Below are 26,711 nucleotides of genomic sequence, written 5' to 3'. Positions count from 1 at the left end.
TAGAGTTTCTCTCCATTTAGGTTGATGTTCATTATAGGCTTGCTGTAAACTACTTTTAGTATTTTGAGGTATGTCCCTTGTATTCCAAATAACTCCAGGACTTTTATGGTGAAGGGATGTTGAATTTTGTCAAAGGTCTTTCCAGAATCTGATGAGCTGATCATGCAGTTTTTGTCTTTCAGTTTGCTTATATGGTGGATTTATAATTTATCAATTTACATATGTTGAGCCATCCTGGCATCTCTGGGATGAAGCCTACTTAATCATGGTAGATGATCTTTTTGATGTGTTCTTGGATTTAGTTCACAAGTATTTTTTCTATCTATGTTTTAAAGGGAAAGTGGTCTGTATTCTTTCTTTGTTAAAGTTTTGTGTTGTTTGGGTATCAGGGTGACTTTGGCCTCATAAAACAAACTGAGCAATGTTCCTTCTGCTTCAATTTTGTGAAATAATTTAAGGTGTATTGGGGTTAACTCTTCTTTGAAAGTCTGGGAGAATTCTGTGTTAAAGCCATCTGGCCCCGAGCTTTTTCTGGCTGGGAGACTCTTCATCATTGCTCTTATTTCACTAGGGGTTACAGGTCTATGTAAATTGTTTATCTGATCTTGCTTTAACTTTGGTAAGTGGTATGTATCGAGTAACTTATCCATTTCTTTTACATTTTTTAATTTTTGGAGAGTAGCTTTTTAAAATATGTCCTTGTGATATTTGGATTTCCTTATTGTTTGTTGTTATGTTATGCTTTTCGTTTCTGATTTTGTTAATTCATTTCTCCTCTTACCCCCTTTGATTTAATTTGAATAAGAGTTTATCAGTCTTACTGATCTTCCGAAAGAACCAACTCTTTGTTTCACTGATTCTTTGTATTTTGTTTGTTTGTTTCTAGTTTATTGATTTCAGCCCTGAGTTTGCTTATTTCCTGCCATCTACTTCCTTCATGTGTGTTCTTCTGTTTGTTCTAGAACTTTCAGATGTGATGTGAGATCTCTCCAGTTGTTTCAGGGAGGCACTTAGTTCTAAGAACTTGCCTCTTCGAACCACCTTCATTGTGTCCTACAGAGAATGTTCTTTGTGTTATCTTGGGTGGGGTTAACTTCTTTAGGTTAGAGTTTGCCTTCTAGCCCCTGCTCTAGCACTGGATTTGTAGATAGACATTATTTAAATTTGGTTTTATCAAGCAATGTCTTATTTTCTGCCTCTAGTACATTGAAAGTTTTGCTGGCTATAGCAGTCTAGGCTGGCATCTGTGGTCTCTTAGTCTGTAACACATCTGTCCAGGCCCTTCTTGCATTTCGAGTCTCCACCGAGAAGTTAGATGTTAGGCTGAGGTCTGCCTTTACATTGCTTGGTCTTTCCCTTGCGGCTTTTATATTCTTTCTTTGTTCTGTATGTTTTGAGTTATTACATACTGAGGAGAAATTCTTTTCTGGCCTAGCCTATTTGATGTTCTGTATGCTTCTTACCTTGATAGGCATCTCCTTTAGATTAGGAAATTTTTTTCTATGATTTTGTTGAAAATATTTTCTGTTTCTTTGACCTGGATTTTTCCTCCTTCCTCTATTCCTATTAATATTAGATTTGGTCTTTTTATGCTGTCACATATTTCCTGGATGTTTTGTGCCAGGAATTTTGTAGGTTGAACATTTTCTTTGACTGAGGTATACATTTTTTTTTCTATTATGTCTTCAGTGCTTGGGAGTTTCTCTTTATCTCTTATATTCTGTTGGTAAGATTTGCCACTGAGGTGCCTGTTTGAGTTTCTACAGTGTTCATTTCCATATTTTTCTGTTTGGGTTTTCTTTATTGACTGTATTTCCACTTTCAGATCTTGAACAGTTTTATTTATTTCCTTCCACTGTTTGTATGTTCATGGATTTCTTTAAGGGATGTATTACTTTCTATTATATTCATAAAGGCTGTTTTAATGAACTTTTCTTGTGTTTCAGCTATGTTGAAATACTTAGGGCCTGCTGTGGTAGGGTTGCTGGCTTCTACTGGAGATATTGTTCTGGCTGTTATCAATTGCACTTTTATGCTGTCATCGAGGCATCTGGAATTAGGAGGATTGTAATTCTAGGTGTTGAGATCTGGTCTTGTCTTTGTTGGGAAGGTGTTTTGTATTTGGCTTCTGTTTTCCTCTCTGGGCCTTTGGAGATTTTAGTGGCTGTGTGTTGCCTGATAGGAAATTTTTCTCCGGTACTGATATGTGTGGCTACTGGGGGTTCTGGGTAGTGGAAGCTGATATTTGGGAATGAGGCTAGCCCTGGGGGGTGAAGGATGAAGGGTTCCACAAGAGGGAAGAAAGAAGGGTGTGCTACCAGGATCTGCTACGTCCCTTGGGAATAGATAGTGAGGAGAAGCCATAGCAGCTTATCTGCTCCAGAAGGATGAGACTGGGGGAGTACACTTGGAGGAAAGAGGGAAGAGGTAAGGTCTGCAGTTAGTGTGCCTGTTTCCCTGGTCGGAGCCTGAGGGTTCCCAGATAGTGCCTTCTGGAGTCGGGGACTGGGGTAAAGCAATGAGTCCGGGAGGGAGGCTAGGAGGTGGAGATTTGTGTGAGCCACTGGGGGTAGGGGTGGGATGGAGGGACTTTGCCACAGGTGTTCTGCTGCAGAGCTGGGTACGAGACTGGGGCACTGGGTTTGGAGCAGAGGGACAGGTGAGGCTCTACAGTTGGCCTGCCGACTTCTTGGACACGTCTGTGCCCTGCACTGGGAGTGCAGTGTGGCCTGCCCCGCCTCTCAGGTTGCTGAGATTCTGTGATCTTCTCATTGTGTAACTTCTGCTGTTTTCAGATTTTCCCCTAATTGCCTGCTTCTGGCCTGTGGTTAAGCCCATCCATAGGTTTTTCTTCTATGACCCTGCAGAGTTTACCCTGGTTTTCCCTTTGGCCTGTGTGGTCCTGGCTGAATGTCCTCGGTCATATTTTCTCTTGTTGTTGGAAGTCACGGTCGAGTCTCAGCTCCCTTCTGTGCAAGCCTTCCCACTGTACTTGGCTCTGCACACAGAAGAGATGGAGGCGTTAGCAGCCCCTGCTAGAGGGTCTCCCAGCACCAGCTAAATTTCTGCATTATCCCGAACCTCATGGCACCAATCTTTTGCTTTCCCTCCTTGAAGATGTGGTCTTCAGTGCCCTGCTGACGGGGCTCTATGAGAGAGCGGCAGCAGGGAGTCGCAGCATGTCCCGATACACACCCTGTCTCTTGTTGGCCTTGCGCGTTTCTCCTTTCACATGGCTTCCTCACTGCATGCCCACCTACCGTATACTTGTGCGTAGATTTCAAGGTCCCGCCATAGACTCTCAGTATGCTAGATCTTTAATTCCAGCCACTGCCTATGACCCCAGACATCTGATCCCGAAGAGAAGGAATTTCCCTGCCCTCAGCCTCACACTGAGTTCTAGAACTTGTTCGGAAGCAAAACTGGGCGGCTGCTGGGGAGTGAGCCTTGTTTTCCCAACCCACATCTGTCCGTGATGGAGGATGCCTGACACCAGCAGCTGTGTAATAGGTGGAACCAGTGGGGTCTTGCATCAAAGCAGGGAAGAAAGGAAGATGGGAGGGAAGGGGAGAAAAGTTGGGGGAGGGGGAAGGAGAGAGAGGGAAACACTCACAGAGAAGCATGTGCTGGGCCTGAGACAATGTTTGTGTGGTTCTTTCTCATTGTAAAAGAGTTACATGGCCACTGTTGGCTGAACAAGGAAGCCCAAAGCCAATACAGAAGAAGGGCGCAGAGCCTAGGTCTGTGCTGACATAAACTGTCCCTCGTCCATGGACCCCCACCTGTCTCACCTCCGTGGGGCCTTGTCCTTCCCTACACTGTTGGAGGACTATTTGAGGTGCTGGAGAATATAAAAATGTGGCGAATATGTGGCTATGACTAGTATGTGAAGGCTCTTTAAAAAGCATCGCCTTTCTGCCTTATATTTGGTATCACAGTCCCTACCCTGACTTCTGCATAGGTGTTGGCTAGAGCTATCCCTGTGAGGGCTTCAGCAGGGGTGTGGTCCCATGCTTTCTCCTCTGGGCCCTAGCCTACAGGAAGGTTCTAGGCCCCAGGCAGCGACAGTTCCTGAGCCCCAGTTTGTTTGCTCATTCTCAGTAAAGATTTACTTGGGGAACCTACCTCTGAGCTTGTTTTACACTTTGCACAAGGACCAGTGGGCTTCAGAGCTATGCAGACACATTGCCATGCCAGTCAGAGCGCTTGGCTGAGGAAGTTCTCCATGAGCTTCAAGAAATATGGCCACCGTCTCGCTGGCAGCATCTGAGTGGGTTAGGTGGAGGGGGACAGTGGCATGTGAGCCCAAGTCTCCGTTTGTCCTGTAGTTGCTCTCTGTTCTAGGAGAGCCAAGCATGGCTAATGACCATGTGTTGATAACCTGAAGGCTTGCCAGTGAGAAGCAAGCTGTTCCCCAGCTGAAACTGTAGTTGCTGGTGAGACCTCCCTGTCTCCTTCCCTGGGCAGTCAGAGGCCCTGCCTTCTCTGTGGCTTTATGTCCAGCTAAACACAGAAAACTTCTTCTTGAAGCTGGGCTGCTTCTCATGCTGTCCAGCTCACCAGCTCTGACTTTGTGCCCCCAGACACGTTCCTGCGGAGTCTCCCGAAGGATCTGCAGCAGCAGGCTGAGGTGGAGCGCCTGGGCCCGCTGAGGTTGGAGGAGACCACAGACTCGGCAGACTCGGTTGCTGGGGCCCTACAAGGTGATCCTGCAGCGGGAAGCCAGGGTAGCCGAGGGGGAGGGGCTGAGGCACAGCCCAGGGGGCAGGCTGATGCCCCAGAAGCAATGCCTGAAGGTGACCTCCTGCTCCTGCCGTCCTCTGTGGCTGGGTGGTCATGGGGAAGGACCAGAGTTGTCGGAGGAGGGGGAAGGACTGGAGGGGTCGGAGAAGGGGGGACCCTGGGGGAGGAGTGAGACCATGCCATGCAGAGGGGAAGAAGTGTGAGGGAATAGGGAGGTGGTAAGGACAGAGGGAGAGGAGGAGGTGTGGGGAGGGGAGAGTCCTACCCACCAGGCCATAAGTGCATTCTTTCTGCTGGAGAGATGGATTTGTATTAAAGATTTTTATCTGTTTGAACTTTTGCCTCTAAAAGCTTTCTTAACAGACTAAGCTTACCAGAGCAATTACATTGAATGGCAAATTGCTCTCAGGGAGGAGGTTTGATTCCTGCGTGCTGAGGTTCAGAATTAGGAAAACCTAGGAGTGATGGAGAGTGTCTTTGAGTGGGTCATGCCAGTATGCACTGTCAAATATTTGAACAGTAAACTGAAAAGGGTTCATTCAAGTGTCCGTATCTACCTATTTGGCTGCTGGCAGTGGCAGGCAGCAGCATGCCCTCTCTTACCCGGAGTGGCTCAAGGCAGGTGGGCCTCTGAGGCGCTGAGCTCTGAACATGGTAGGCATACAAAACCCTGTTGAAAGCCGCATTTGAGGTCCAGTCTGTTGTCTCCAGCACAGGCAGGTCACCAGTGTCAAAGAGGGAACCAAGTATAGGAAGATCTAGAGCCCCCTAGGAATTGGGGGATGTGCCCTGAGTTACATACACTGGGCATCTGCTCTGGTGAGTTATTTTCCCCTCGACTTGACACAAGCTGGAGTCATCTGGGAAGAGGGAACCTCAGCTGAGAAAATGCCTCCATCTTATTGGCTGACAGAAAAGTCTGAAGGGTATTCTCTTGATTAACGCTTGACATGAAGGGGCACAGCCTACTGTGGGTGATGCCACCCTGGACAGGTGTTTTGGGGTTATACAAAAAGCAAGCTGAGTAAGCTATGATTAGGGAGCTTGTAAAACAGTGACCCTCTGTGGTCCCTGCCTTGGTTCCTGCTCGGACTTCCTCAACGGTGGATTGTAAACTATGCGCTGAAATGAACTCAATCTTCCCCACGTTGCTTTTGGCCATGCTGTTTTCTCACAGCAATAGCCCCCACCGTGTTTAAAATGAAGTAGCTGGGTAGACGCGTGTGATTTTATCTGTTAACTGTTAACTGCGGTGAGGCATGGGGTCCTCCGTGCTAAGGCAGACACAGAAGATGCTGTACAGGTTATGTACCCCGGTGCGTCTGCTCTGGTTAGTTGTCCCCTCAACGGCCACAGGCTGGAAGGGTTATCATCGCCTGTTCTGCAGCGTGCAGTGTTCCTCCGTGTAGACACGTGGCATGCTGTTCCCCCTCACATGCATGCGAGGACCGTGCTCTGCATGGTTGTCCTGCCACGCAGAGGGACACTGTGTGGATGTCTTTCAGGAACTGGGATGACATGCTTCTGTCTTTTACAGATCACAGACTATCGGAAGTGGATGGCCCAGTGTACAAGGAGGTAAGATGACACCACAGTGACCTAAAATCATGCTATTATTAATCATCTTTCTATGTATGAAATGTAGTTTCCTACCTGCTGGAAAGGCACAGGGAAAATCCTCATAATCTTCAAATTGAGAAAACAACAGAGTGCACCCACAATTGTATAGACCTATAGAATGTCATACATTTTTAGATTATAAATGCATGATTAGCCATTAGAGACATGAAAATATAGTGCATTCAAAATGGGGAATTAATATTCTCAGAAATCTCTCTTCCATAAGAACATCACAGGTTCATTTCACAGACTTGCCAAGTCCTACATCCTGCCTCTGAGGCTTCCTGGCTGGGAACCATGGGCCCCTGAGCACCTGGCACTGCCTCAGCTTCCCAGCCTGATGCTGTGGACAGTCACAGAGTTGTAGGGCACGCTATTATGATGTCTAGGGCGGCCCGTGAAAGGGCTGAGTCAGCCGGCACCTATGTACTGTGCGTCGCAATACCCAAAAGCTTTATTACATTTTGGGGGTCTTGCTTGAGTACTTGTGGTCTCTAACGTAAGTCTTAAGCAGAAAAGTCTGCTTGGGTGGCAGGGTTACCATGTGGTCTATAAAGCTGCGGACATCACCTTGCTTGCCTGTGGATCCCCTAATGGTGCCAGCAGGGAACATCAGCAAAGTAAAGTCCCATCCACAGTGGGGCGTCTGTCTGAGGGTGATGGAGAAGTGGGTGCGGAAACAGCTCCTGGATTTGGGGACTGTAATGGATGCCCCCCAGGACCCACAGTCCTCAAGGTTGTAGTCTCAGAATTCAGAGCAGAGGCCCCTGGACCTGAACTTGGTGAAGCCATCACTTGTGTCTCCTTGCCTCATCCTACCCTTGCTGAGTTTTGGCCCGTCTCTGTTCTGGGTGTCGCATTGACTTGTTCTCTTTTGCTTTGAGTATTGGATTCTCTGAGCTCTTTCTCTTTAGTGACAGCTTTTCCTCGTAGTCAGCTTTATCTGAGAGATCATTATTCCCCAATCTACTGTCTTTCAAAAGCCCCTACTGGCTAACTAACTGCCATGTATTATTGCAAATCAAAATTGGAGTAAACTATTGTATTCTAGTGAAGAGGGAATGATCTCCCCCACAGTTATTTATTTTTTACATATATGTATTTGGTGAGATAAGTTGTGAAAGAAATCAAACCTACAGTTCCTGCCTAGTGTAGAGTCATAAATAAAATGTTATGATTAAGACCACTCCACTGAAATGATAAGGACTTTTGCTTCTGCAAAAATCATGAGTCACACTTTGGAGGCACTGTCCTCATGGAAATAGCACCCTTGATATAGGTTAAGCCTTACTTCAAAATTTGGAACTGCTGATTTCCAATTCTGTGATCATCTGATGTCCTGTAAGGTTCTGTAAAGGTGAGCATCTGAAGCAGAGGCCAGGGCATGGGAATGATGAAATGAGGCTTGTGGGGGCAAACGAGTGCTGGGTATAAAACCATGAACCACAATCATAGAACCCTCCTGGTGGACGCCGGGGCTTGTCCAAAGGGGCAGGTGGGAGAATGCCATCTTTCCCAGGACCAGAATGTCACTAGAACATAAATACATGTCTCCACAATGGGCTCAGTCCAAGGCTAGCTCCCACGTCAGTTTTCCTGTCTCTGTAATGGGTGTTTTACAAACTCCTGGAGTTTATATAAAGAGTGCATTCACACATACAAAGTGTCCACTGCACTGGTTTTGTATGAGGGAGAGCTCCGCAGATGACCAGGATGTGGGATAGTGGTTAGGTGTTCATTGCTCCTGGAGGGATCTTGAAATCACGTGGATAATTTCTAAAACTAGGCATGATGAAGATGTGCATCAAATACAAAACTGGATCCTTGAGAAAGATTGCAAGAGAGGGTGGAGGAGTAGGAGGGAGCACCATGGCGTGACTGAAACACATGACGGGTGTCTCCTCCAGACCCGGTTCTGCACACAGACCAATGTCTCCCTTCAGAGTGGCCTGCTGCCACCGGCCACGTGACTCCACTTCTACAGTATGTGCTGACAGGGCCTTCTCGGTTGTCATCTCATGGGTGTTACTTCTTCATTAGGTCAGCCGTCTGAGTGTCCAACTTGGGGACCTCCTGAAGGACCGGGGCTCTCCTCTATCGCCCGACCCTCCCCCTCTGGAAAAGCCCTCCAGAGCAGAGGTGAAGAAGTCAGGGCAGCCCGAGGAGGCCTTGTCTTCAGAAGAGGAGACTGCTGGGGTGGAGCATGTGAGGAGCCGGACTTACTCCAAAGACCTGCTGGAGAGGAAGCCAGACTCGGAGCCCCAGCCGTGGCGGCTTGAGGACCAGTTCCAACCCCGAGCTCCAGAGATGTGGGAGGATGAGCAGCACCGCAAGTCTGCAGCACAGGGCCCCCCTGGTGGGGGTCTGCAGCTACAAGCCCAGCCTTCTGAGGAGGAGCAGCAAGGATATATCCTCACAGGAAGCAAGTGAGCGGAGACTCTGGCTTCTATCCCCCAGGACCCGAGACCCTGGAGGGTGGTGGTGCAGGGGGCTGCCCAGCTAGAAGGGGCCTCCTGGGCTTCAGGCTACGCAAAGCCCTGCCTGCTCCTGTTGATGACCCTGTACCCTGCACGTAGGGTCTCCCTGCTGATGGAGATTGCAGAGGACAGCCACGGGTAGGTAGTGAGCTCTGGCCCAGGTCGCTCTCTGCAGGGAATGCCCACACTCTCAGGGACAATGGACAGCATGTGCAGAGCAGGACTTGATGGTCTTAGGGTTTAACTCCCTGCAGGCTCCTTGCCTGTTGAAGCTCTGAAAGCTATACCTATTTTCCAACAAATAGTCCAAGCACAGAGACCGTTTAGAGGGAAACTATTTCTCGTGGCTTCAGGACACTGTCTGGGCTTTCATTTTGATCTGAATGTAACAAGAGAAAGAAAAGCTCCAGCACCAGGGAGTCAGCAGGGGTCAGCCTGAGTCTACTTTTGGGGACCCATACATGTTATACATACATGACGTATACTTCTAATATATATATATATATATATATATATCTGGTTTTGTGCAGGATGTGATTGTTAGTGGTGCCCTGTGTTCAATGCTAGTGAACGTCTCTTGCTGTGTGTGCCCAGTAGGTTGTGTGATTGTGTACATTAGGCAGGGTATCATCCCAAGTGCGTTTTGTGATATATGTGTGCTGTGGCCTGAGTCGTGTGGTCTGTGTGTGATGTGGGCTCTCATGTGTTCTGCCCTGCATGTTGAGCACCGTGTGTCAGTGTGTGTCATGCTTGCCTGTTGTGCAATCTGACACTGGGTAGCATGTCCCGTGTGCGAGGATGAAAGGCCCTTCAGCCACCACGCTGCCCCGGGCCTTGGCCTCAGTTGCCCTATTTTAGATAGGCACCTTTGTGAAAACATTGTCCTTTTAGGCTTCTCCCCATGGCAACCAGCTGTGTGTCCCCTCTTACCCCGTAAAAAAAGGACAGCTTCCTCAGTGGTCTCTTTCCCTTTTGGGTGGCATCAAAGCCATCCTCGCAGTGAAGAGCCCACCTGCAGAGCACTTAGTCTCCCTGAAGCCCTGGCCCCTCTGTGGAGCAGGACCTGTCGGAACGGCTCATTTCCTCTGCTGCTGGCCTTTGGAAGCAGAAAATGTAGTGCTGCTATGTTGAGATTCTGCGTTGGGACCTTCCTTGTCCTCACTCTTGGCCATGCCTCCGTGGCCAGTCAAAACAGATGCCCACACTGTTTGCAGGAGCCACAGAAAGAAAGCAGCATGGCTCTGGCTGACTCTGCCCTGCCCTGTCTTCAGCGGGTTCCTGCTGGGTGTCTCTGCTGTTGCCAGCACTGGAAAGGGCACTTGGCCTCACTGCTGTTGTGCACTTGCACCTGTGTCAGATTAATTAGGAAGTTGGGGTTCTCTGGAGCAGGGTTTCAGCAAATCTGTGGTCAGGCTCTCAGATCAGCTGTGACGTCTCAACAATTGTACACCGTTCTCTAAAAAGCAGGGACGTATGTAAATCTGGATGTCCTGTGAGAAGAAGGAAGTAAACCCTGACCCCTTACCTCATCACTGCCATGATAGAGAAGCAAGCTCTCCCAGCCTGTTTTCTGACGCACGGAGTGCGCCTCTGCCATCTATTTTTATCACTTTTATGAAGTTGTTCCGGAGAGTCTGAAGGGGAGGCAGCATCTGCAGGCCCACGGGATGGGGTAAAGTCAGAGTGTGCAGGGCTGCAGGAGGAAATGGCAGGTGGGAACAGCAGCAGCGCAGGTCCAAGGAGGGAGCTGTGTCCCCAGGAGGAGGAAATTGACTGTTAAATTTGGCAAGTGTGTATAGATGCCACCTCCTCCCCTCCCCCCATTGCCATATAGCCGTGCTTGCCTGGAAAAAAGACTGCGGAACCAGTATAATGCAGAACCAGCTTTGGAAGGGAAGCTCATGGTTAGGGAACAGGAGCGCTGGAAGAATAGAAGGCGAGCCACACAGATCACACGCACTGGCTTGTACTGGAGGCACCACGTGGGCCTGGGAAAGAGTAGATCCAGCAGACTGGATGGTGATGTGTAGCCATGGAAATGAGAGGAGTAGACAGGAGGAAATCCCCACTTCCCATGGAGCTCTGGGACCATGCCAAGGTCACAAGGCTCTCACTTCACCTCTGGCTTGAGATAGCCCTATTTCTACTGGCTGCTTTGGCAATGGGCTATAGCCAGGCTGTATCATGCAGTGCCCTCATGACCTGGGGCCAGTGTGAGAGCCAGGCAAGCACCCACCCTGCTTCATCCCACTGGTGTGCAGAGATAAGGAGCCCAGGGTGTGTGTGCTGTCTGGGTAAGCTCTCGTGGTGTTACACTGAGGGAGGCTCCCTCCCAACCCAGCTTGGGCCACCCACACTCACCTACCTGGGACTAATTTGGCCAAGCTCTGTGTTTGAAGTGCTGAGGTCCTGTCCTGTGAACAGGCAGGAATGCAGATTCAAAGGATCAGCTCAGCAGTGCTTTCAGGCCAGTTGTTCAAAGACAAGGACCCTATCTATAAAGTGACAATGCCCTTGCCAGGCTCAGCACAGCGGGGCTTCCCAGGCTCTCTAAAAGTGTGGGAGCCATGCTTCTCCAAGCCAACAAGCTTTCTCTCCTCCCCTCACGGGTGCACACCTCTGAAGTTGCTGCTCCTCTCACAGGCCTGCTTCAGGCTCACTGCAATAGGACACGCTCCTCAGCGGCCCTTCCTTGTCCTCTGCTTACCCAGGCTGCTGGTGCTGGGGTGCATTTGGTACTCCACACGAGATGCCATTTACTAGCACTGTGAGTTCTACTGTGGTTAGGTGATGCTGTTCCTGTGGGAGCATGAGAGCACGCTGGGGTGGAGAGGAGCCTCGGCAGGGGGAAGGAGGGCATAGCTGCCTCTGGGGAGTCTGGGGAGATGTCAGAGAAGGCCTCTCCACAGAGTCAGCCCGTGGAAAGGGGCAGTGTGCGTATGAGCGAAGTGTGCTGTTAGTAGACCGTGAGTGTGTCGATGAGCTCTAGTGTGTGCTACCTGTGTGCGCTGCTGTGCGTTTTCTATCCTGTGTTCATGGGTGTGCATCTGTATGACACGTATTTGTGCATCTGTGAATGACATGTTTGTCCTGTGCACATGTGCGTGTAAGTCCAATAAAGGACCAAAGGCCTCCCTAACAGAGCTCTGTGACATTAAGCCCGGGACTTGGGTGCCCTCTGAGATAGTGCACACTGGCCTCCTGGGCCGGATGGGAGGGAGGAAGCAGGTAAGCGTTGCACTGTCTGCCTCTGCTTCTGGGCTGTGTGCCGTGACCCGCTGCCTCACGCTGCCGCCACGATGGCCTGCGCTTTCAGCCGTGGGTCTGGACAAATCTTCCTTGCTTGCTTTCGTTGCTCATTTTTGTCACCGCAGTGAGGAAAACAGTGAGGAAAAAACTTTGGGTTCCTAACTTTTGGTGAGTTTTCAAGCAATAGGATGTCCACAGCCAGGCGCTGATGGCAGGTATATGAGGTGCTATCCTGGATGGCAGATGTGATGTCTGCTGGGTGGTGTTCTTCACGTAAGTTCAGGTGCACAGGAAGTAGGAGACAGAAACATGGAGAAACTGCAAGTCCGCAGCTGACTCTCCCACTTTGTACGTAGAAGGCAGCGGGCCCATGACCAGCCCTACACTTCTGATCCCTTCCTGTAACACTAGCCTCCTGCAGCATCCTTGCGTGGCTTCTCCTAATCTGGTCAGTTTACTGGTGGGATGATCTTTGATGAGGAATTTCATTTCTTTAGTCATTGTTTCCACTTCTTTCAAACAAGGCTAGACTGAGTGTAGTGGCCTACGCCTTTAATCCCAGCACTTAAGAAGCAGAGGAAGCATCTTTGAGTCTGAGGACAACCTGGCCTATCTAGAGACTTCTATTAGCCAGAACTACACAGTGAGACCCTGCCTCAAAAATAAAGTAAAACAAAACAATGTTCAATAGCTGGATATAGTCATGTGTGCTTGTACTCTTAGCTCTTCAGGAGGCCGAGGAAGGGGTAGCTTGAGGCTAGGATCAGGGACAGACAGGGCAGCATGGCAAAAGCTCATTCCAAAATAAAGGAAACCGATAAACCAGAGCGGTTGCTAACAGTGCTGAGAGCACGCTGTGAGGCCCTGTGCATGACAGCAGCAGCACGGAGAGCTTTCAGAGGTGTCTGCTGCTCTTACCATTTCTGATCCCGGAATTACCTTTGTCACTCTCTATATTTAAAAAAAAAAAAAAAAGACTACTTTGCCTACAGGTGTGTGAGTGTGCTGTGTGCTGTGTGAGCACCTGGTGGCCCAGGCTCAGAAGGGAGCGTGGGATTCCGTGGATTCCCTGAGGTGGTTGTGAGCCTCAACTTGGGTTCTGGGAACTGAACCCCAGTCCTCTGCTGAGCAGCAGCTGCTCTCAATCACCAAGCCGTCTTCCCAGCTTGCTGCTCTCCATTTTAACAGTGTCGCTCTGTGGCCCTTTGGTCACAGGCTATTCTCAGCTGTGCCCATTGTTCATCCAGATGCTTATTTGGGGTGTTGTGAGGCCGTGTGGGAGTCTATGAGCTATGTTCACATACGCGTGCACATGCTTTATCTGTGAGTGACTCTGTTCAACGCTGAGTTGGAGTGTGCTTGTGGGATTTGCATGGCAGTCCTGGTTATAGGAGATGGAGTTCATGTGCTCTGCTTGTATGGAAGCCCATACTAACTTGGGCGGGACTTGTCACGCTGTGCCTGTGTGGGTGTCCACGAACTGTGTGCAGGGCCACCATGAAGGGCTTCCCTCCGGAATCATGCTTACGAACACTCTGGATTGTTCCTGTTTTGCTTATTTGGTAGACACCAGGAAGCAGTCTGTCCTAGAATGGCTGGATAGTAGCATTAAAAGATTTCAGAGCAGGCTGCTTGCCTTCAGACCTGAAGCACATTGGAATTAGACCTCATCTTTATCTCTGAAACTTTTACTGCTCATTGTGTGTTGATGGTGGGGGAGGGGTCTCAAGGTTCTCCCATCTGTAAACAGCAAGTGTCAATGCCTGCCCTCCTCCAGGTGAGAAGGGTGGCAGCTGCCACACAGAGACAGCCTGAATTGCTCTGCTGAGTCCTCCCATTGATTTTCCAGATTAACTCCAGCAGCTTCCTAAGGAAGTTCTGACCATGAAATGGCAGATGATGGCTGTGTATTTTAAAATACAGCAGAGATAGCTGCGTGCTCAGCGGAGCACAATCTGCACGGGAGCGTTGAGTGGAGTGTGGCCGGCCTGCAGCTCTGACAGTGATGGGGAGGCAGGAAAGGGCAGCTCGCCCTGCCTGTGGTTAGTGTGATTGGGGGTGCCTGACTGAGGAGACAAAGGACTTACAGAGGAATTCGGTTCAGTGAGCTTCATTTTCAAGGTGCTGCTAACCAGCTTTTCCGTGAATGATAATGGCCACTTTTCCTTTATAGGGCTGAAAAAGTCATGAGCTGTATGGGGCTGCGGCCCCTGCCAAAGCCCATCTTCATTTCACCTCCTCATTCTTTGTTGTAAAGGCTCTAGAAATGAAATTAGTGTTAGCAGGTCCAACACAAGCTATAAAGTCAAGTCAAGTCATCATGGAACTTTGAAAAAAGACCGTCCCTAAGGTTATACAGGTTTGTGATCTGAGCTGACACACAGACCTGGGAGGTGCTTGAAGTGATCATCCAAGGTTCCATCAAGTGCAGGCTGCGGTTTAGGTCAATGGGAGATGGCAGGGCCAGGAGCTGTGACCGTAGATAAGTGATGGGTGGCAGGTACAGGCAAAGAGGCGCTGAGCAGATGGATCAGGGAGGGTATGCTAGCTCGCTCTATGTCTCCTTGAAACAAGCCAGAGTAATTTTGGAAGCAGGAACCTCAACTGATAAAATTTACCCACTAGTTTGGCCTGTGAGAAGCCTGTAGTCCATTTTCATAATTGATGAGTGATGTGTGAGGGCCCAGCTCACTGTGAGTGGCACCGTCCCTGGGCTGGTAGTCTGTGTGTTATAAGAAATCAGGCTGAGGAAGCCAGTAAGCCATTTTTCCTCCTTGGTCTCTGCATCAAGTCCTGCCTCCCAGTTTCTGCCCCAACTTTCCTTAATGATGGACTGGAAAGTGGAAGTATAAGGAAAATAAATCCTTTCCTCCCCAAGTTTCCTCTGGTTATTGTGTATTCTCATAGCCACAGAAACCCCAGCTAAGATAGAATCGATACCAGGGATGGGGTATTGATATGATAGACCTGACCATGACGTTTTGGAGAGGATTGTGGAAGGATTTCAGAACTTTGACTTGGAAAGTGCACATAGTTTCATGGGCTGTTTTGTGGGAACTTGGAAAACAGGAATGCTATAAGAGATGCAGACAATGGAATCCTGGCTTATGATGTTTCAGAGGGGAGCCAAAACTCTGTCAGAGCCATTGTGTGATATTTAAGAATTTGTGGTTCTTGTCAACTGGATCTAAAGAATTAGCTGTGATTAACAAGAGACTAAATCACTGCTTTTCTGGGACAATCTGCACTGGTAAGCTGGGACTGCAGAATCAGCTGTGATTAAGGAGGGACAAGCATCACTGAGATGAGAGGTCTTCTTTAGAGTTAGCACACAGACACTGTGGTCTAGAGGCAGCCATGGTGATTCCTCATGCTGGCAGCGGAGCTTGGTAATGTAATAGTCATCCATGTGGTGCTAGTTTTGAAGGCATGAGGGCCTAAGGAGAGCCGCTGGGCTCAGCAGGATTGGAGCCGGGAAGGAGAAGCCAAGAGAGGCCATTGGCGAAGGTGTGGCTTCAGCTAAAGTAGAAGGCCCAGGATTGAAGTGGTGTTGGTGAGAGATTGAGGCTTGGCATGTGACAAGAGCCAGAATCCCCGAGAGAGCCCTGAGAGACTGTTGGTGAAGGTGTATTCCAGATCCTAAGCATTTTGGAGATCCCAGTACCATGTGATGCCCACCCAGGACATCTGCAGGTGTACAGAAGTGAGCTTGAGCCCAGGAGACTAGCCATAAATCTGACACTGAGCTTTCTTGGTGGGGGAAGGGGGTTTACTTGGATTTGGATGTAGCTGTGCCCTGATTCTTCCCTCTTGAAGTAAGAAGGAAACTATCTAACCTACTTTTGATTTTACAGGAGTCTGAAAAGCTTTGAACTTATGAAGAAACTTTGGATATTTTAAAGAAACGTTGCAATTCTAGAGAAACTTTGGATTTTTAAGTGTTTGGGTATTTTAAAACTGTGGGACTTTTGAGTTTGGAGATTTTATTTTGTGATACTGACATTAATGTGAGATATTGAGAATGAACAGTAAAGGGAAGTTGTAGCTTAACACTGATCTGTTTAACTGTCATGTTGACAAGAGGTTGACTCTGGTGGCTACTTTTATGCAGACTTGATGCAGAGAGTCATTTTGGAAGTAGGAACCTCAACTGAGAAACTTTCTGGCCAGGCTGGCCTGTGGGCAAGGCCGTGCTGCATTTTCTAGAGAGGTAATTGATGTGGGAGGGCCCGGCCCACTGGGTGGTGCCACCCTGGGTTTACTGTCCTGTGCGCTGTAAGAGCACATCAGTAAGCGTTCCTCCATGCTCCTGCTGTTTTAGCTCCCACCCTGACCTCTCTCGGGGAGGACTGTTACTCGGAAGTATAAACAAAATAAAAACCCTTGCTCCCCAGGTTGCTTTTGTTCATAGTGTTTTGTCACACTAGAAATCTAAGCTCAGTGGAGATGGCAAGATGCTGTGGATGGAGGCCACAGACTCCCTGTAGGTCCCAGCATGTACATACGGCCACAGTTCCTGCTGGCCTGAGGGTGCTGCCTCTTCTTGGCATGCATCAAGACAGAAGTGTGCTTGAGTCTGGTGTCCATCATGGTAGGTGTACATTTGTGTAAATGGTCCACTGCATCTTGAAACATGAGCCTGTGAGCATGTCCGTCTTAGTATGGCTTATGGAGTTCAAAGTTCAAAAGTTCAAGGTCTTTCAACTGTAGGCTATAGTAAAATAAATAAGTTAGATAGTTTTCTTCTTACTTCAAGACGGAAGAACCAGGGCCCAGTTTGGGTTCCAAGTCCAAGGGAACCCAAAGTCCAACAGTGAAAGCTCAGCGTCAGGTTTAGGGGACTCAGGTCTTCAAGGCTACCAAGGGTTTGCCATAGCGTGTGCTTGAGAAATATCTTGATGTATGGGCCTAGGCATGGAGGGTGTGTGTGTGTGTGTGTCTGTCTGTGTAGCAGTGTGTTAATATGTGAGGGAGGGTGGATGTGGTTCCTGGGAAGGGTATTGGTGTATGAAGAGAGGTATCAAGCATTGGTATACATGAAAACACATGTGGCCTATGGTCAGCTCTTCCTAGGTCCTCACACTCATCATGGTTGTGAGCACAGCTTATGTAATTTTGCAGTGTGCTGCTCTTCAGCATCCACTCAGCCTTCATAGATTTCTGGGCCCAGTGAGTTCTTACCTACCATGCCCATCTCCCTCTCTTTTCATCTGTGGCTAATCCCGTGGTGGCTCTGAGGCCTCCCCTACTACTAACCTTCCAAGGATCCAGGTCGCCCCATGAGCCCTGGACCCTGCACTCTTACAGACTTGTTTAGTGGATGAATAGTGACTAGCTTTTCAGCTCCAGCATGTCTTTCCCAAGGATAAGTTATCCTTGTCTCTCAGGAAAGATGCCAACTGCCCAGACGCCAACTTCTGAGATGCTATTCTGCATCTCAGAATAGCAGTTCTGGCACAAGCAGAGTATCCATCCCCAACTTAAACATTCTCCCTTCTGACCAGGCAGAACTCCTGAGCTCTTTGCTGTCCACCCTTTACCTCTCCATAAAGGAGCCTCCAGCCAGACCTCCTGTGTCATTGGTCCACTTACCCCAGCTCACCAGTGACCCCACGAATGCGCCCACCTTCATCTCTGTGAACACTCTGACATCAGGCTTCCTCCTTCCCACCTTTGGGGATTGCTCTAGTCTCTGCAGATGCATGATCTTTCTCCTGCTGCTTCCTTAAACTCGGGAGTGTTTATGGAACCTGAGCTGCAAGCTTCCACAGCCCTCCCTCGGCTGACTCTTAGTGACCACCTGGCTGCCAGTCTCCAGATTCACAGCTACTCTGCTCAGTACACAGCTACACCTTCCTGTGGCCTCCCCACTTCTCTGTTCTCAGCCAACCAACGGATCCCTCAGCCCTCACCTGAGCTGAGGGGGGCTCTGTCCCCAGGCTGATATCCAGCTGCTGGTCTGAGATGGACCTTGGCTGCAGTAGTCTCTCTCAGTCTTCACATGGTTCCCCAGGGGCCGTGCAATTCTCTCTTCCTAAAGGGCACCAGTGACTCAACAAATCAAATCCAAGGACTCTGTTTCCAGATAGTCACATGGCACGGGGGTTAGGACGTCAGTGATGGTGACCGTTGACCACACTTGTGGTTTTACTTGCTTTCTTGCTGTCTGTTACATGACTAGAGTCTTAGGGAGCAGAGATGGTCACCCCATCCCTTCTCTGTTTGCTCTTCTGGCCGAAAGCCTTTTTTTTCTGCTCTACCAGTACCAATTAAGACTTCACTGAGGTGGTACTAATAGGATTTCACAGGCAGCTGTGATCTGTGCGACAGAATTCTGGAGCTCAGGGCTGGTTCTGAGAACGTCCAAACCAACGTGGTCCTTGCTTCTGCCTCATAATCAAGCCGTTCTCCCAGTGCTGACCCGCCGGAAGCCTGCAGCCCAGCACACTCCTGGGGTGGCAGCCCTCATTGCAGGCACCTCTATCTACCACTGATGCCCATTCACGTGCCAAGCGTTTGACTGGCCTGTGGAGTTTAAATACCCTGTCCCCAGCATTGTAATTCACGTTAGAGAGGAATCTGTAAAATAGCTGTTTCTTTTGTGCACTTGATGCCACCCAGCAATCTGATTTTCAGCCTCTGCTCCCCTACTCAACTCTACTCTGTCTCCTTCTCCCCTCCCCTCCCTTCTAACCTCTTTATTATATTTTTATTGAAGGCTGAGATGAGCCTGTGGCTGCATCACAGGCCCATTACACTTCCTAACAATTCCATTTGCACCATATTGTCTGTCTGATTGCTGGAAAATCAGGTGATTCATCATGCCTGAGGACTCACCTGATCCCTGAAGCAGAAGTCCCAGAGCAAGCCACATAGAGAACAGCAGGCTCCTGAGCGGAGCTTGCCTCAGAGAGCACCCACACAGGAAGGAGTGTGTGTGTGTGTGTGTGTGTGTGTGTAAGGAAGCAGTGGCCCAAGAGGAGGGTCCAGGCAGGAGAGCCGCTTCTCCCCCACGGTTGTCTGTTGGATGGCTCCCAGGCGGAGTGCCTGCAGGGAATGGCCTGCACTGGACAATAGCATCCCCTGCCCTTGAGAATCAGATGTCTGACGGGGAGCAGCAGCTGCTTCAGAGTGGCTTGTGCAACAGAGGGGGGGGGGACAGTTACCCCAGGCAGGGCATGTGTCAAGGGTAGTCTACCTCCCAGCATCCAGTGCCAGAAGGCCCAGAACAGACCAAGTGTTGAGAACTCCCCCATGCTGGGGTGCCTCGGGAAAGAGCAGACCCCAGAGGAGGGCCCAGCACTCTAGGTCAGCGGAGCAGCAGAGCACCCATCAGGAAGCAGCAGTCCCTTCTCCCAGAGCCACAGCAGACTGTCCTGCTGGCAGTCAGGGACCCACCCACAGCCAGAAGAACAGCAGGGCCGTGCATCAGGGCGCGTGCTGCAGCGCGATGAGGCCCAGGGCCGACCAAGTTTAATAGCAAAAGGTAGTCAAGATTCAGCAATGATATTCTCTTTCTCTTCTCCAGCCCCCTGAGTCCAGAGAAGGGGAAGCAGCTGATGGATGAAGTTGCACGCATTCTCCAGGTGCCTTCCAGCCTCTTCTCAGATGTCAAGTAAGTACGGGCTCCCGGCCTGCTGTCCTGCTCCTGCCCCACATTGTGTAAGGCTTGGAAATTGGTTTGTGAGCCGCATGCCTGGGGTTCTTGTTAATTATATCAGAATAGCTGTTTAGAACAGAAATGAAAGGAGAATTCCCCTGAGCTTTGGAAAGTTATTTAAATACAGCTGAAACCCACATTTAATTATAAGATGCCTGTTCTCTCGGCAGTGGTGTGGTGGAGGCCAGCTTCCGGAGGCCACCGCAGCTGCCATCACTGACTCTGCAGCAGCTCCAATGGGCTCCAGCCTCTGAGGAAGAGCCTGCAGTGGCCTGGCTGCCTCTGTGGACAAGGGCCTGGCACTGTCTTGGAAGCCTGTGCCCTGGGCTTTCAGCCACAGCCAATGTCCTTGTACCATTGGTAATAGCCAATGTTTTTATTCCTTGCAAAGTGTATGGCTACTGGATAAGGTGCTGTGTGTGGAGGAATACCAGCCATGTTGCTGCCTCAGTGGGCAGGGTGTTAGGTCAAAGGGAAGTGTACCATCGGGAGAGACTAGGATGTGTAAAATGAGATATAAGGACTGAATGGTGGCCAGGCTACTGGCTCTCTCTTGGTCCCTGGCACTTGTTGGATGTGTGTCCGACTCAGGCTATTGAGTGGCACATGCTAACGTGATCATACTGTGGGAGAGACTGGGTCAGCAGATTTCAAGAAGGGCTGCTGCCACTGGAGCACAGGAGGGTGGGCCAGCCTCCATGGGAGGCACCCCACGCAGACGACCAGAAAAAAGGAAAACACAGCACACAGGGTCTCTGCTGCCCACACCCACCCTGGCACATAGAGTTTCCCTGCAAAGCTTACTGTGGCCTAAAGGGCCTTCACTAAAACGCATCATTCTTCTTGACAAAAACCTTTCTTGGTTGTGTAGCATACGGCAGGGAGAGCCGGTGTGTGTGTGGTGTGTGTCTGGGAGTGTGAGTTTTGGAGAGGCATGTTGCCCCTGCTGCCCTGTGTGCCCCTTTCTTCGCCTGTGATGGAAGGGGCAGCATGGCAGAGCTGTTACACGGTGTGCACACAGGCCCTGAGGCACTGTCGTGTGGGCGTAGAGCCGAGTGTAAGATGGTAGAGGGAGAGATGGATGAGGGCCCTGTGGTCCCGCTACAAGCAATCCCTGAGAGACCCAGCGAGTCCTCGCCACTTCCCTCTTCCCCACCGGTTCTAGCATATCTTGGAACCCTGAGGAGCTGGCACCTGCCCTAGGAAGGTGACCCTGACTGTGGCCGGTGGGAGACAGCGTCGCTCACCACCCTAAGGGCTGCAGTGGCGGTGTCCTGGGCAGATATGTTCCCTTTCCGCTCTGTGGAGCTCTGCCTTGGGAGCTATTAAGGCAAGGTAAGAGGTTTTACTTCTGGGAGAGCTGCTGTGGCTGTCCAGGCTGTTGAGCAGTTTTTCCAGGTCAGAAGCCCAGGGCCTTCCTTTTCCCATCACTGTCCAACCTCCTTCCTACTTTGTCTCGGATGGGCCAATGCTTCTTTGCGTTGTTCCTCCGCCATCAGTCTCCAAGAATGGGCTCATGAGCTGTCCCGAGTCTTTCCCTGTTATCTAAGCCAACAGAATCATTGTCATTGTCAACTTGACTGTATTTAGAATCACCTAGGGGACACAGCTCTGGGTGTGCCTGTGATGGTGTTTCCAGAGAGGCCTAACTGAGATGGGCAGATATTCCCTGAATATCACCCCATGTCCCAGGAGCCTATAGTGAATTAAATATATATATATAGAGAGAAGATAAAATGAGGTGAGTACCAGCATTCACCTCCTACTTTCCACTTTCTGACTGTGGGCACAATTGCTCATCGACACTGGACTCCTTCTGTCATGCCTTCCCCACTGTAATGGATACCCTCAAGCTGTAAAACAAAATAAAATCACCTTTCATTAAGTCTTTTATTACAGCAATAAGAGTGGTAATTAATATGTGTGGTAATGTTTGAATAGAGGTTCACAACCCTTTGGCCCAGACACAGGGAGGAGGTGCTGGGATCACGGGCTAGCATAGCAATGGCCTCGTCTCCACTCCAAGACCCCTACTCCAACTCCTTTTCCCTACCTAGGTGTCTATGCCTTGTTCCCACCTCCAGGTTTACCATAGACCCTTCCTGTTCCTGACACAGGGATGGGTGGCTCAGCCTCTCTGGGGAGAAGGCCTGAGCTTCCCCAGCCAAATTCTTTGTGAATTTTACTAGCCAGCCCTCCTTCCATTCCAAAAACCTGTGTTCCTCCTTTCTATGACTGGAACCAGCATGCAACCTGCCTGACAAAAGTGGAACACAGCCTCTAGGGGCCCCTGGGGTCTTTGCTGGCTTCTCCCCCTCTTCCCTGTCCTAATCCCAGCTGCAAGCTGAACTAGATCCGATCTGATTGCACAGTCTCCTCCGCTCGTGGCCAGCAGTCTGCGCCACCCAGCCACTGTATTGCTGCTGGTGTGGATGCCAGTGTTTCCAGCTCTTCTCTCTGGGTGCATGAGCTGCATCTAAATGCCTTAACCCTCTGGCTTAACAGCGATGGATACATGTTCCCCAGACTGACTCAGGCACCGACTGGACCTCAGAAGTATCTCAGGAAGGGGGACTCAGAGCTAGCATGACCTGCCTTGGCCATTGCCTCATCTGAGAGCTCATGCTCGGAGCCACTCATTGTCTCAGAGGTGGAAAATACAGGACACGTGGGCTAGTGCTTGCCGATAGCGTCTGCATTTTTATGGAAGTGCTAGTTATGCTTAATATGTTTTGTTAATGGTTATGTAGCTGTCAAATAAATCCCATTATTTCTTATTACATCATTAGAGACCATTAAAACGACATTAGCATGCTGATGTAATTATGCCAGCAGACATCCAGCAACCACAGTTATGATTTTCTAACTAATCATGGCTGTCCTGGGCTGGCTGATGAATGCTGCTTTGCCCCGCAGCATGTACTCAGGTGGGAAAGATGGGGTGAGTGAGCTGAGGGGAGGTGGTGCTGAGAGCTTGGAGCTCAGCCAGTTCTATGGTGAGTGCCACCGGGCCTTGGGCTCAGATAGGCGACATGGAGTCCCGTGTCTGCCCAGACACTGCAGGCCATGGAGAGCCCGAGGCTCTGATTGAGCTCAAAAGCAGTTCTGTTCCTTCACTAGAGTGCTTGTTCAGGGCGGTGACTGCGGTACAGCTGTGGGCAGTGCCACCGGCACCTCTGGGGAAGATACCAGCTCTCTGTATGGACCTCATGCCCCTGGCCTGTGCCCTGTCATGTCACCCTCTAAGCAGGAGGAAATCTTTAAGATTGCAGGCTTTTAGAGACTGTGGTTCAGTTTCCTGACTATTTCCCCCAGCCCTGTCCCTCTGTCCCTATAGAGTGTGATGATAAAGAGGTGTCTCACTTCCCAGGTTAATGTTCTGGGCTGCTTCTGGGTCCCAATAAGTAAGCATCAGGAATTGTGCCTCCGGTAGATGGATGCTTTTAGAACAGTGCCTTCAGCAGGAGGATGTGGAATGCGGGAATGTCTCAATAAGCATGTAACACTTGAAACTTGGTGACTACAGCTGCTCTCCTGTGCTTGCCGCAATGCAGCTTGGCCACGGTGCTCACCCATGTCATCCAGGTGGAGAAGAGAAGAAAAAGCTGAGCACTACAGTTCCCTCTTCCCAGGTCAGAGTGCAGGCTCTGTCCTCAGTGCTCATGAGAAGATTGCAGAGGCTGACTTTGGGACCAAATACTCATGGTTACCTTAAAATGGGACCAAGAAATTGGGACAGTGTGTCACACTACCAGAGTCCTGACTTTAGACCAAACAGGCAGTAGCAGGGATAAGCTGTTGTGTATTTGTGAGTCATTACGGGAAAGCCTCTCATGAGGGAAGCCTGTGCTTTGGCCTAAGGCATTCACCTATATAAAATGCTACCGTGACTCCAGAGGGAGGAAGTGGATCAGCCCTTCTTGAGAATCCCAGAGCTGTGAAGGGCAAGATAAGACCCAGAACCTTTCCTGTAGTCTCCTCCTCCACTTTCACCAGCTCTACACCTTAAAGCCTTTGCAATCAACAGTCTCCAGGTGACATGGTTGGTCCTGGGGCTGCAGATGTTGCAAGAGATAGTTCTCAGGAGCCGATAGAGCAGGGCCTGGTGGAGGCCTCAGAATGTGGTGCTGGTGCAGAGGTACCCCCAAGTCATCACTACAAGGGAGAGTAGAACCACCTCCCTTCCCATGGTGGGTTCAGATTAGCAAAATCTACTCAGCCCACTCACTAGTCTGTCTATCCACCCATCTATCCACCCATCCATCTACCCCCCCACACCCATCCACCCACCCATGCATCCACCCACCCACTCACCTAACTACCCACCCACCCAGTCACCCACCCATGCATCCACCCACCCATCCACCCATCCATCCATCCATCCACCCATCCACCCCCACCCACCTATCCATCCACTCACATACTCACCCATCCACCTACCCACCCACCCACCCATCCATCCACCTCTACCCCCACCCATATATCCACCCATCCACCCACCCACCCATCCATCCACACACTCTCCCACCCTCCCATCCATCCATCCATCCATCCATCCATCCATCCATCCACTCTCCCATCCATCCATCCAGCCATCTACTCACCCACACATCCATATATCCATCCATCTGTCTGTCCATCCATCCATCTGCCCACCTGCCTGTCAGTTCACCAGCCCACTCATCCATCTGCCTGTGTACCTGTCTATCTGTTCATCCATTCATCCATCTGCCCATCTCTATCTATCCACCCATCCATCCATCCTTCCCACCCACACATTCTTCCATCCATTTGTCCATTCATCCATCCATCTGTCCATCCATCCACATATCATATGGATGGACCTCACACAAAATCCAGGCATCAAACAAACAAAGCACAGGTTGCTCTGTCAGGTTAAGGGAAATGTACTATCAAAAAATTCAATCAACAATCTTATAAAATTTACTTTAAAACAACTTTCAAGAAAGTTCATTCACTGAAAAAAAATGTTCTTTACATTTGTGTTAGCTATAAAATGTCAATGTAAGAAAATTAACCTTCAAAGTCTGTTGTTGTCGAGGGTGCTTTGGCTATCTTATACATAAAAGGTCAAAGGACTCTAGTACACGTGCTTGTCTTTAAACTAACTACGGTGTAGTGTCTATGAGGACAATGACCACTGTGTGTAAGGAAGACCTTAAAGTTTGTCTGGCAGTCCACAATCCTATGTTGGATAGGATTCGTAATATGGAGAAAGAGGGAGAGAGAATCCAGACCTGAGTGGAACTTTTGCTAGATAGACTTTCACAGTGCTTTGCTTTGGAAATAGTTTAAAATAATAAGGAAAATGAGCTTTCACTAGAAACTTACTTGCATGATTCATTCTTGATGGAATACCAGGTCTGAGTGTGAACTGAACTCAATATTCTGGAGCTCCATGGAGAGACACATAATCAGAAGCCTCACGCACACACTTGCTGATATTATGCAGAATGTTATAAACTATTTCAATAACGACAGTAAGAAGTGTCTAAGTAGCCTTGAGCTGAGCAGTGCTGTCATGCCCAACACTGGTGTTAGTGGCAGTTTTCCTGGTTTATTTTACAGGCTTTGAGTGATAGGAGGAGAGTGTTCAGGAAAATAAGCAAAGTATTACAGTTAAAACGCTACACAGTCTGTCTGCTCTTTGTGAGCATGGTCTATGGTTTTAAAGGCAGATAGGTGATGTCGGTGCATGTAGAGCTTCCACGGGAGTCACTGGCCTCTGTCTCAGCAGAGAGAAGAGTGCCTGCAAGGCTGTGGAAGCTCACCCTGCCTGCAAGAGCATGCATGGCTTGTTTAATCAGGTTAGCAGCAGCTTTAAATGAGGACATTTAGTAAAGTCTCAGGAATTCAGCTTTTCACATTCTACCCAGCACGGCTAGCGGCATCTCTAGGGTACATGCCTACACCTAAGCTGCCATAGAAGAGCATTTGTCATGCCCACTCAGATATGCCAAAGACCCCTTCTTTCCTGAGCAGAGTTTGTGCGTTCCTCCGTTTGGTATTTGTTTCTGCTGTCCGTCACATCACGTCTTCAAGCAAGTGGACATGCTTGCTGGCCAGTTGACGGTCCCTCGGGAATCCTGACCCGGAGCACAGAGTGTGCTCCCCCAGCAGCAGTTCCTACTGTGTGATGCCCCGGGCACTGGCAGGTCAGCCAATGGCCTCTCGGGGTCTGCCCCCTGGTGACTGTGTACAGACAGGCCAGAGAAGAACAGTGACCTGCATGTGCTCCCCTCAGTCCGTGCACACAGAGCACCAGGCTTCCGTACATACAGGGCGTGTGACACACACACGGTGGCCATGTGACACCATGCACAGGGTCAGCAGCTGGTGTGGAGGAGGGTGCATGCTCAGAAGGAGCACCTGACTGTGGTGCAGTGCCAGTCTTGGACAGGTGTGCGGTGGTAAATGTGGCTACTCAGTCGTGCAAAGCCACCTGCCAAACTGCCAGACACCCCGTGTGGTGGCATGCGCTGGTATCCCCTCTTAGACGGCAGAGGCAGATCCTGAGCTTAAGGCCAGGGCAGTCTTCTCCTACTGGTATTACAGACACACACTCAGAAACACCCATACACACACACACACACACACACACACACACACAGAAACACCCATATAGACACACACACACACACACAGAAACAGCCATACAACACACACACACCACACACACATACAGAGAAACACCCAAACAGATACAGAGACACACCCATACAATACACACGACATACACACACACAAACACCTATACACACAGAGAGAAACACGCCCCACACACTCACATGCATACTCATCCATACACATACACACCACACACACACATACACAAATACCACAAATATACACCATGAAATAATTCTCTCTCTGTCTGTTTCTCTCTCTCTCTCTACACACACACACACACACACACACACACACACACACACACACACACA

At 49.6% G+C, this 26,711-nt stretch overlaps 1 protein-coding gene across 2 annotated transcripts in view; it reads left to right on the top strand.

Annotated features, from left to right (window-relative positions):
• Window positions 1-26,711, top strand: part of Ptprn2 (protein tyrosine phosphatase receptor type N2) — a 695,487-nt gene that overhangs the window by 315,555 nt on the left and 353,221 nt on the right. For both annotated transcript variants that reach the window (XM_055607544.1, XM_055607543.1), the window contains exons 7-10: window positions 4,584-4,703; window positions 6,281-6,321; window positions 8,404-8,789; window positions 19,618-19,704. In XM_055607544.1, the coding sequence (XP_055463519.1) occupies window positions 4,584-4,703; window positions 6,281-6,321; window positions 8,404-8,789; window positions 19,618-19,704 (634 nt within the window). The remainder of the gene's footprint in view (window positions 1-4,583; window positions 4,704-6,280; window positions 6,322-8,403; window positions 8,790-19,617; window positions 19,705-26,711) is intronic.

Source organism: Psammomys obesus, unplaced genomic scaffold (assembly GCF_907164565.1).
Source record: "Psammomys obesus unplaced genomic scaffold, mPsaObe1.curated_primary_1811, whole genome shotgun sequence".
Taxonomy (NCBI): Eukaryota; Metazoa; Chordata; class Mammalia; order Rodentia; family Muridae; genus Psammomys; species Psammomys obesus.
This window is presented reverse-complemented; position numbering and strand designations above follow the sequence as displayed.